Source organism: Varanus komodoensis, unplaced genomic scaffold, assembly GCF_004798865.1.
Source record: "Varanus komodoensis strain SLA01 unplaced genomic scaffold, ASM479886v1 scaffold7_3, whole genome shotgun sequence".
NCBI classification, from domain to species: Eukaryota; Metazoa; Chordata; class Lepidosauria; order Squamata; family Varanidae; genus Varanus; species Varanus komodoensis.
Genome location: NW_025336480.1, coordinates 3251329 through 3263124, shown reverse-complemented (window position 1 = coordinate 3263124; position 11796 = coordinate 3251329). Strand labels below are relative to the sequence as shown.

The window sequence follows — 11796 nt, the reverse complement described above, 5'->3', positions numbered from 1 at the left end:
TGTTGCTCAGTCAGTTGACCAGAGGGGCCTAGCAAGTGAAGACTGGGGAAGGCTGCTTGCCACACCTCTGGTGCAATGTAATGGTTGAGTGTGGTTTGCTAAATTTGGGTTGTTAAACTGTTGAAATACGGGTTATCATGTTGTCTGAACCCATCTGTGATAAACCGTGGTATTATATAAAATGATTTCGTCTGTTCTGAATCTGCTAATCAATTTAAATTGGAAGACACTGCAGCCAAGAAATGAGACAAATAAAACTTTGGAGGACAGCAATGAAGGAATTAGAAAAGGACACTAAGTGTAAGAATGTTTCACTGGAGCCCAAGGACAGTATTATCCACATTAGTGCATTCTGAATCAGTACCTGGGGATGTGAAAAGTTGGAGAGTCAGAAGGTAGAGGAAGTAAACTGGTACATCTGATACACAGTACTGGAAAATTTTACAAATACCCTGGACCAACACAAACACATGGGTCCTAAATCAAATTAAGCAACAACTTGCCCTGGAAGCAAAATGATCAAACTGAGGCTGTTGCACTTTGGGCACATCATGAGACGGCAACTCACTGGGGAAGACAATGCTAGGAAGCGTAAGACATAAGGGGAAGAGCAAATAATCAGTTCCATAAAGGAAACCATAGCCTTCAGTTTACAAGAGCTGAGCAGAGTTGTCATAGGCAGGACACATTGTAGGGCACTCATTCACAAGGCTGCCCCAAGGTGGTGACAACTTAATGGCCCGTAACATAATTTCTCTTTCTGACATTATCATGCATGATGTACAGATCTTTCAAGTCATTTTTGTCCTCCTGCCTCCAACTCCAATTGTTTTGGTTTCACTTCTTTTGCACCATTTCCAGATCTACAATATCTCTGAGATAGGGCAACCAATTAGTAATGTTTGTTTTTCATTCATTTTCTAGTAAATCTGAACACAGACTTTTTCTGCTTTGTGGTCAGTGCACCTTTTCACCAAACTATTTCAACCTCAAGCTTTCTTCATTTATAGGCAATACAGATCCCATCAGAATGTCGGTGAAGTTGGGTGGAGGTTCGTTTTCCTCAGTGCACATCACCTTGCATTTACAGTAAACTTTTGTCATTTTACTGCCCATTTGCTTAGATTCTACTTAAAGAATAGTTCTTTTCAACTTCTAAGTAACCTGCTTGGGTCTTTATCATTTTTAATTAGTAATTTTAAATTCTGTATTCTGAAAACTTTATTCCTCTTTTCTTTCTGCTTTTTTATTGATCAATAAAGGGCCTCATGCTCTTATCACCAGAATACTCAATAAGATAAAGTGAGAGGCTTTATAGTTAAAAAAACATTAAGTATTCCAAGGTATACTAGAACTCTTCATACTTATTACACAGAAGGAGATGAGGTAGTCGTCTTTGCTCATCCAGTGCAAGTTATTTCTCCATCAAACTGCAGCCTCCTACATACACCCCTAATCTACCCTAGAGGCTGGAGAATGATCTGGAGCAAAGTTGAGACATGTGGCATGGGAGACAAAAGGAGGAAAGGATGGGCCAGCCCCACTGCAGAAGTAGCAGTCCATTCATACAACACTGGTTCAAGCCATGGGCCTGTAGTTCCCTAGCTCTGTTCTATAGTGGACCATTAGTGTACCTTTGTGTTCAAAGATGCAGGTGATAAACTGTATTTTGTTGACCATTTCTCACTTGAGTTCTTTAAACATTTAAGGCTTCTTAACAGTTTTGTCAACTAGCCACTGAACATCTGAATACATCCATTTTCAGGCGTGGATTAAACATTTTCTGTGTGAAGCTCTCCCAAGTATAGGAGCAATATCAAGACGGGTGCTGAGTAGGGCTTGAATTTCCTGTCAGAAGAGATCTGCTTGCATAATTTCTGCTAACAGCGAAGAGTCTCAATTTTTAACAACATTTATCCTTTTGGCACTTCCTTTATGTTATGTTAAAGACAAAAAAATCAGAACACTCATGCGTTAAATTTTAATAGAATTTTAATGGCTTTCAGAAGTGAGTCCATTTTATTCTTGCATTTTCTCAATTGTTTCTTCCTTGTATTTTCCTTTCTCTTTGCCAACTTGGCGAGACTTTGCTTTGCGTTCCAAGATCTTTTTACGATCCTTGTCCAGCTTTAGTCTAGTGATCACCACCTAGTGAATCAAAGTGAACATTAAAATATTTATATCTCACCTTTCTGCTTAAAAACATTCAACATAACTCAAAGAGAAGCAATATAAACATACATATAAACCATAAATTATTATTTTGAAGGTCCACAAACTGTGGCTGGACTTGGAAGCCAAAAAGGTTGGAAGCGAGTGAACTCCTGCCCCTCCCCTGTACCCTCTGACACTCAAATCTAGGAGGACCTGTTGCAGTCTCCAGCAGGTGGTCCACAGTCCTGCCAGCTGCTCAGCCTTTACAGCATCTGCCACAGTGCGAGAGGGAGCTCACAGGGCTCTCTGAAACAGTCATCTACTTGGTGATTCTGGCACGTTCTCTGGAGAACCTATCCAATCCCATTCATCCACACAGGCAAATGCCACAGCAAGAACACCCACCAAGGCTCTTTGTAGTTGCAGTCTGCCCTCTAGCTTGTGCTAAAATTCCTCTCAGTGTAAGCCAAAGAGAAGGCTCGCGTTCTCTCTTCAGACAGCTGGCCAGGCCCAAACGGACCCCCAGCAGTGATGGGGTCCTTCCACACAGCATTTTGGGTGTCCGAGCAGATCACCTTTACTGCGATACAGGTGATCTCCTGGGATACTTTATCAACAACGCCTGGCTCTCAGGATGGACCCTCTTAGAGCCAGAAATTTGGGCATTGCTGGTTCTCTGAAGGACTGTACTGGCCAATATTAGCATTAGCACATTTGAGAGGCTAAGGGGACAAAGAAAGGGGCTTGGAAATGTGCTGAGGTTAATGTAATGGTCGGGAGATACCAGGAGGTAGATGCAGTGGGGTGACATGGAAATACAAAAGGCTCATGAATGCTCTCTTGCCCCAGGCAACAGAAGAGTTTGCAGAAAAGCTGTTTCACACCAGGCAATCTGACCACAATGTTTTACACTGTGCATTACAGGAATCTAGATATGAGATAGTTAAAGTATGAACAACTGTCCCAGATCTGGCTTTCTCAAGAAGGGACATACCTCCAGCCAATGCTAGTATCTGACAATGCAAGATTGTGTAGCTGAACCTTCAGAGAGAGTACAACTCTATCCTCAGCAGCCTGAACTCCTGATTTGGGGATGACCTGTCTCCTAACCAACACAATAATCTATTTCTCTGGACTGAGCTTTGGTTTATTTGCCCACATTCACTCCTTCACTGTGTCCACACAATCATTCAGGCCTAACACAGCTTTCTTGACAGAAGTTTAAAAAGAGAAATACAGTTGGTTATCATTCCCAGAAGGGACAGCTCTTTCTCCAATAAACAAGCATTTTCTTTGGCAGCTGATACCTCTCTTTTATGGGCAAAGCATCCAGTTAGTTTTGTTTTCAAGCAAGATCACACTTCAAAGTGGTAACATATAAATCTGCAAGCCTTAAGCAACCATGGTTCAAACACACATTTCCATTAGACCTAGTTTAGACTGAGAGATAAAGTGACCCAATCCAATCATATATTATAGCTCCTAAGATTCTGATTCCATTCAGTTCTAACACACAGCTTCAGCCATGTAGTCTGAGATTCACCTCTAATTTTAATTTACAGTGCAGTCTTAAAATATCATTGAAAATTATATTACTAAGGAGGATTATACAAGTTTCCTCTTTTCCTTGTGGAATGTTTTTAGAGTGTTTCCAACAAGGCCTGAAAAAAATGCCATAACACACTAAGGTAGGATGTGATGCCCAGATATCTACAACCTTCCTACACATCGCCTAACCCTGATAATGTAGCCAGTAGTCACCAATATCTAGCTTTTCTGATGAGATTTAATGCAAGCACATTTCTTTCCCAAGAAAGAAGTACTGACATAGATTGCTCTCACCTTGCAAAACTGTGAAAGGATAAGGTAGACATAGAAAGTCATCCTTACTAGATGCCAGAATTCCACTGTCATATGTAAGGTTACATCATACTATCCACTACAAGTACACAGGCATTAGCTCTATGCAATTCATATTCTGGGAGACACTTCTCTATAGCAAGATACTGTAATGCCACTGTAAGCCTCAGAACACAGAAACCATGACTACAGACAATTACACGAATCCCTCTCATCCCGAGATGCAACTCTTCCTACAGCAGCAGCAGATCTCATCACTAGGAAGCAGGTCCCACAGCACTAAAAACTAGATCTGAAGCTGTAACATATTGATCTCATTCATGTAGCAAGGCAACTTTTCATGGGCGATCAGCCTTGGTGGCTCATAATGTTAAGCAAACTCAGCTCCACTTCCGCAGGATGGTTTATTTTTCATGAACAATCCATTCTAAGAACCCATGACTTGTTTGTTCATACCCTTCTGTGTCACCGGAACCTGACAGTAATTTTTTCATGGGTTGCCAGAAACAGCTAGAGAGCCACCTGGTCACAGTAGAAAACCCCTCTGCCACTCCTTGCTATCTCACTCGTGCCACCACCAACCTCCCTAATCCATTCTCACCCACCTTCCAACCTGCAACACCAAAAACTGCAAAGGAAGGACACCAGAGTGTTCCAATGCATCCATAACATCTGTTATTTTGCTTTTTTTGGTGCAGCAACAGCTGCATTAACATTTTCACACACACTCCACCCATGTTTGCCATGTAATTTATGTAGGATCCCCCCTCCGACTCACTATGACTGGGGCACTATTGAAAGTTCCTGAAAAATAATAAAAAAGCTAACAAATGCTTTGCCATGTTCATATGGGCTCATAAAATTAATTCTATCTGGCAAACTGATGTTGTGTGTGTAAGGCGGTTTCCCCTTAGCAGCTAGCAGAAAGGGTAATAGATGTAGCGACTCAGAAAACAAGAAATTCTGCTGCAAACACTGAAGGGCAATGGGAAGACTGAAGGAAATGAAAAGGACAAGCCAGCACAGGCCATATTTCTTATATAGAGCAGCACAGGATCTCACCACTAGGAAGCAGGTTCTACAATGCTAGCCTTTAGACTTGAATTATCTAATTGTTTTTAATGACCCAGAGAGCCTTGGACAGTAAAAAAATGAAATAAACAAAATAATCAGGCGTATTCTGGGTTGTTCACCTATGGTGGCTTATTCACAAGATATGTAATGTATGAACCCGCCCACTGTAACCCCACCCTCAATTTGCTCCAATTAAGCACAAACTCAATTCATATCTATAAATATCAGCACCTAACAACTAATCTAATGTTGAATCTAACACTGGCTACTGCCAAATTTCTGACAACTAAAGAGATTGCATGATAATGGAAATCTAAACCCAACAGTTGTTCAATGCTTGACCAGATAATAAAACATAGAACTGCTGAGTGGATAAACAAGGTTCATACAAGAGACGGTGGTATACAAAAAGTGATTTTATTTTAGTGATTTGAGGAAACCATACAAAGATATACTAAAGATGTTCAGGTTTGGAATGGATTTATTGATTAAAGAATTGGCAGCATGACCATGTCCTTGTTGCCTGTATTTCATGCAAGACAAAGTATTTGGAGCACATTATTAAGCAGTCCTTCAGTAACTTCACTAGCTAGCTCTCTGCCCATACAGGAAGAGGGATCAATTTTGCCAAATAATGAAATGTTATTTTTATTATTTATATATTTCAACATAATTATGTTTCCAGAGCAGCTCACAAAATAGCAATAACAAACAAAACCAGCCACCATCCTTTCAAACAGACAGTAAAAACAGAACTGTTTTAAGTTAAAAATGCGAACACCGCCAGATCTTAAAAGTCAGGGAATGCTAGTGTAGATCCTTGAACAATGAAGTAAATTTATTACTCCTAGCTACTTCTCTCATCAAAGCACCAAAAAACATGAACACCATAAAATAACATTTTATGTTACTTGAATTAAGAGAATCAATGGACTGCTTCCCATTATCAAACAAGCCCAAGGGCTGTTGCAGAATTATTCGAGCATTGTTTAACCCTTCAATAGGCCATGACATCTGGCTTTGGATATGATAAACAGCAGATGGGAAGTAATTATGCAATGGTGCCTAGCACAATCACCTTCCACACAGCACTTCAGGCAACAGTATCTCTACCAACCACTTTCTTAAGCCTGGTGATCCATCAGGATTAACCGATCAGTGGTCCTAATCAACTTTATTTTCACCCTCCCTCCTGCCATACTCACCCTCAGCAAATAACTGACTGAAAGTCAAAGCTTATTCTTAGTTCATCTACTTCTGTAATTTGTCTGGCTTGGCATAAAATAGTCCATTATTGCTATCCCTGTTTTAAAATCTGCCTCTGAACAAGCTCTACATTTCATTGAACTTTTACTGGAGTTACTTCCTGATATCTGTTTAGAAAAACTGAGCAGGGCTGTCAAGGACAGGACAATCTGGAGGGCATTCATTCAAGCATTGCCCTAATTTGGAAATGACTCGACAACACACAGCAGCAATAATAACCCCCACTTCCACTATGTCTCTGTCATCTGCATACTGGCTGGCACAAGGTATAACAAGATTGTTGTGGCCAGGAACCAGAGCGAGGTGCCTTGTTCTCACTTATGATCCTTACCTTTTCCCACAGCACTACAGTGCTCTATACACAACACAAAACAAGTAGCTACCACGCTGAAATCACTGAATACTATTAGTTGCTGCTTTAAAGAGGCAATTAACTTTTCTTCTAAAGAACATATACAACGAATTTATGCCTTGTACTGCGTCAAGCCTTGTTCTCCTGCAAATTCCCCTTTCTTTGAGAGGTATACATATTCATCTATCACTATTGGGAACAACAAAGATCTAACTGCACAACTATAAGTTCTGCCAAGATTGATTTCTACAAGTGTTAGGATTGTGTTAATAGGTTACTTCTAGTATATGAAAACACCCCATGAAACACAGATATGACTTGCATCAAAATTACCTTGCTAGGGTGAATGCCCACATGTACAGTTGTGCCATTGGCTTTCTCTCGCTGTACACGTTCAATGTAGATGACATATTTCTTTCTATACACCTGGACTACCTTGCCGATCTGCTGCCCTTTGTAATGACCTCGGACGACCTAAAAAAAAGAGAGAAGACATTTCACATTTTCAGGCACATCCATTCTTACAGTAGTAGTATTACCTTTTCACAGGAGAAAGTACACACTAAAGGATTATGATTACCTCTGATTATGTAACATGAAAAATTAATATACCATTATATTAAACAGAATGCATTATGCCACAGAAAATGCATAGTTCAGACAACAAACTAGATTCAGGGAAGTTACTGATTAGACTATAATAGTAATATTAGATTTACTGTCCAAAATAGTTTCCTTGAAAACATACAGTATATTACTGATCTGAAAACTGAATGTGTTTATTCATTCTGGCCCAAACAAGAATTAATCTTGCAGTTTTCACCAATGCCCCAGCCTGCACAGGAAGGCTCCCCTAAACTCTGAGCCCTCCCCTCTGCAATATTCTAGTGTCTCCTCCCTTTCGAAAGACAGAAAGGAAGCTGCGATTATTACATGGTGCCTTTAATATTCTTCCCTTTCTATGGCAGAGTACTAAATTGTAACTTTCTTTTCTCTCTCAAACTCAATTCAGGCATTTCCAAACTTTAAAATCACAGTTTGAGGACAGTGAATATACCATGTGGGCCCCTGAAACCCTTTCTTGTATGCCAATTTTCCTTTTCCTGGTTTGCAATAAACTGTCCATCATGACATCTAAATCAGGCAAATCTACTTCAGACCAATTCAGATGCTGGTTTTTGCTAATCGGTTCACCCAAACTGGATATCACAACCAATGATGCTCCTCAAAATACATGAAAATGGGGAAGGAGGAGGGCAAGTTGAGATTTAAACCATTTTCATGATCTGAACTATGACGTGAAATCACTCTAGAAAAGAAAGGCTGTGTGGCATGAAATTAGCCAAACCATACAGGAAGCCGCTAGATCTAAAGACCTCTGCAACATGTAGAAAACTGAAAATTGTACAGTGACACAAGCCCCAGAGTCCATGAAAAATTATACTGCAGCATATTCCTTAGTCCTTTACAGTCTTATAAGCACTCTTGCTTTTGTTTTGATGGAATGACACGGCTGCCCATCTGGAAATTCACTCAAACAGTCATGTTGTACAGTCATTACTTAGTAAGTGGCCACCCAAAATTGTTCCTTGAGTGAATGGGGCCATACTTCCATGTAGTTCATTATTAATAGGGTGCCTGATACATAAGGAGGAACACAAGATGTTGCTTCCAAATCTGACTGCTCATCATGCTGACTCTTCTAACCCTTAGTGGCTGAATCCTCTGCACTTTGCAATTAATTATTTCCAGTGATGTGCAACAGAATACTGTCTAGTACATTATTTTTCTATGGAAATTTTTTCATTTCAGAAATTCACTAATAAAAGTGAACACATGCCAATTTCAAGTGCAACATTAAACAAGCTTCAAAATTTCAAATCTGTAATTAATACTCTTCAGCTCGTTATTCCAAGCTTACATCTAAGTCAATGAAATGCCCATGTTTGAGAGTGAAACAGAACTAATAAACAGGGTAAAGAAACTAAAGATGCCCCAATTACTTTGGTGGAAAACTTGAACTCTGCTGAAATGAGATAGTTGGCTTGACACATGCAGATCTTTGGATTGTTAAAACCAGAGCTAGCAGTTTTTAATATCTTTGTTCCCCACTTCAAATATAAAAGTAAGCAAAGTACATAATATTTAAATTTTTACAAGCATTCTAATAAAATTGTCTAGATTTAAGTCATATTAACTATGCTTTAAATTATTCATTCAAGTAATACAGGCAAAATATTTAGAATGCACTGGAATAAAAAAATTAACAGATATTTTGAAGTTTGTTGTTTACTAAACACAAGTGAAACACAAATGCTCATTAGTTCTTTTTAGGGCAAGAGTGGGCAACCTGTGACTTGGAAGTTTTGGCTTACAATTTCCAACAAAGACACTGGTGAGGGATGACAGAAGTAGTAGGCAAAAGCACCTGGAGAGCCACACTCCTATTCTAGTTCATCAGAGCATTATCCAATGCAAACTAAACATTTCCTGTGCAAATTAGCCTAGTAGGCATTAGAAAATCTTTGGCTAAAAATGAACTCAATACACACTGAGTTTGCAACTCTACATGTTCCAGAAAACCTTTATCACTGATTATTCTGTATAGCAGAAACACATACATAAAAACCACTTACTTGGACTTCATCATCCTTTCGGATGGGCATAGAACGGACATTGTATTTCTGCCTCAACTCCTTGGAGAGGGGAGAAGACATGATCTTCCTGCGAATGTGGGATGGCGCATTGAAGTGCCGTTTGCGATTCTTGCTACGATCTGAGGTCACAAACGGATTGAACTTCATTTTGACTGGAAAAAAAAACACAACAAATTTGAGGATCTTTATCAATAAAGCTGGATGCTTTTGACAAGGAAACAATAAGGCCCACTCTAAGTGTATAAATAATTTCTCATTAAGACTATGTACATCATAAAAATGCTGGGAATGATTGAATGCAAAAGGAGAAGGGGATGGCAGAGGTTGAGGTGGCTGGATGGGGTCACTGGAGAGGTGGGTGTGGGGTTGGGTGCACTCCGGGGGATGGTGGAGGACAGGAGAACCTGGAGGAATGTTGTCCATGGGGTTGTGAAGAGGCAGGCATGACTTTGCAATTGAACATTATCATCATAAAATCTTTGCATTCTTTCAAGCCATCACAATGACTCTTCCTTTGTGTGACTTAAGCTATCCAAATTGGCATCTATTAACTTTTATAAACTTAACTATGGAAAATCATTCACAGCTTTACTAATATAAAAAACAACTAGTTTTCCAACTACCATGGAACCTTTCACCTAAGGATAAATACAGCTTTGAATAACAGCTGGATTTTATATTTAAAAAAGCCATTGTTTGTTTGCTTCTTTACCTCAGCAGTCTTAGGTGCTACCTGGAGCCATCACATCACCTTTTAGAGCCAAACTCTGCTTATACATTTCTTCTTAAGATTCTAACCATACATACTTCCCAACATCAACATGGGTAGCATTTCCCCCCTTCCTTTCCCCTCAGTTTTTGTAACAACTTTGCTGATAAAAAGATCTGGAGATCTTAAAAACCTGCACCTTCTTTTGCAATATCCAGTTTTTTATAAAATTGTTAGTCTAATAAGGATATTGGCATGTTTCAAATCTGAGTAAGACAGGATGTTTTAGACTGAATTCTCTCCAGAAAAGGCAAGCATACATGCACACCTGAAAGTGTAAGTTTCTGCTAATAATACTAGTTCATTGAAGGAAAAGTGTAATGCTCCATAACCCTACATCATAAGTTAGTCTTGGTGACTGTTAGAGTGTCTAGATCAACCCTGTCCCCAAAATCTGAATCGTACCATACACAACCTATTTCTTGGGCTTTAACAACAGCCTGCAACATGTCCCCCAAAGCACCACAGTCATTTGTTTTCAGCACAATTCTCCCATAGGCTATTACAACAAAAAACATAGCACATGAGCTTTCTGGCTTAGCAAGTCTGACTCTTACTGTATCTAAAATAAACAAAACCGTGCCATGATTCTACATACACATTCTCCTTTACAATCACTTTAATTTATTTAGTTATGAGGCTGAAACCAAGAGCAATCTTGCAGAAAAAAATTATCCAAGTTTACTCAGAAGTTCAATCTTGTGGGCTTATAAATGTGACAGGACTGCAATCTGAACAAAGGACGACAGAAACAACTAAAACTGTTCCAAGAGAATGTATAAAACTACATTTATAATAAAGACATGCACCAGACAAGGGACAAGAAAGGGATCAAATTAAAGTATCTTATTAATATCCCAGCAGTAGCCCTGAATAGCCTATATAGTTGTAAGAGAAGTTGGGCCCAAACATAAGCAAAGCCTCCTCATGACAGATCGCAGGATGGGCAACGTGTGGCCTTCCAGGTTGTCAGCTTAAACTCCCATCAATCCTAGCCAACACAGCCAATGATGAGGTAGCATGAGAGTTGTAGGCCAAGATATCCGGAAGTCCACAAGTTGCACAGCCCTGGTAGTGCATCCAAGCATATAAATGATTATACGAACACTTTCCAACCCCACGCCCAATCTTTTATTGAAAACACTCAAGACATAACACTTTCACATCTATACTCCGAAATATAGTAGCGACCTGAAAACAAATTCCACCGTTAAATCTTTTATGCACTTTTCCTTGTTTCTCCTCGAGCACCACTTCTACCAGACAGCACCGTCAGGCCCCAAACCACGCAAGTAAGGCTTCGGTGGGAAGCAGAACCGATGTGGAAGTGACTGACTCCGCGGTTCTCCCGCCTCAGAGATAGGCCCACCGCAACTGCCCGTCCGTCCCTTAACTTCCCCCGAAAAGTGCAACCGAATAGAGACCGCCAGCAAACGGATGACAATGGATTACAAATCGCGCCCCTCCTGCAACCGCTTACCCGCTGCTAGCTCGGCTATGGCCGCCCGGAAAGAGGGATTGATTGTACTTCCGCCGGCAGTAGTAGGCCCTTCGCTCTCGCGAGCATCGCTTCTCGATGATGGTACGAAAGAGCGCAGCAAGGTCCTGCTGGCGCCCCCAAGCGTCCATCAGGCAGGACAGCCTGCGGAGGAATCGTGTTGGTT

General features: G+C 40.2%; 1 protein-coding gene across 1 annotated transcript; it reads right to left on the bottom strand.

Moving 5' to 3' along the window:
• Positions 1-1974: 1974 nt before the first annotated feature.
• RPL26L1 (ribosomal protein L26 like 1) lies at positions 1975-11734 on the bottom strand. The gene is made up of 4 exons (XM_044454543.1): positions 11613-11734; positions 9343-9515; positions 7040-7180; positions 1975-2148 (listed from the first exon to the last, which is right to left on the bottom strand). The coding sequence occupies exons 2-4, from the start codon at positions 9508-9510 to the stop codon at positions 2020-2022; spliced, it is 438 nt and encodes a 145-aa protein (XP_044310478.1). The 5' UTR covers positions 9511-9515; positions 11613-11734; the 3' UTR covers positions 1975-2019.
• Between the last annotated feature and the right edge of the window lie 62 nt (positions 11735-11796).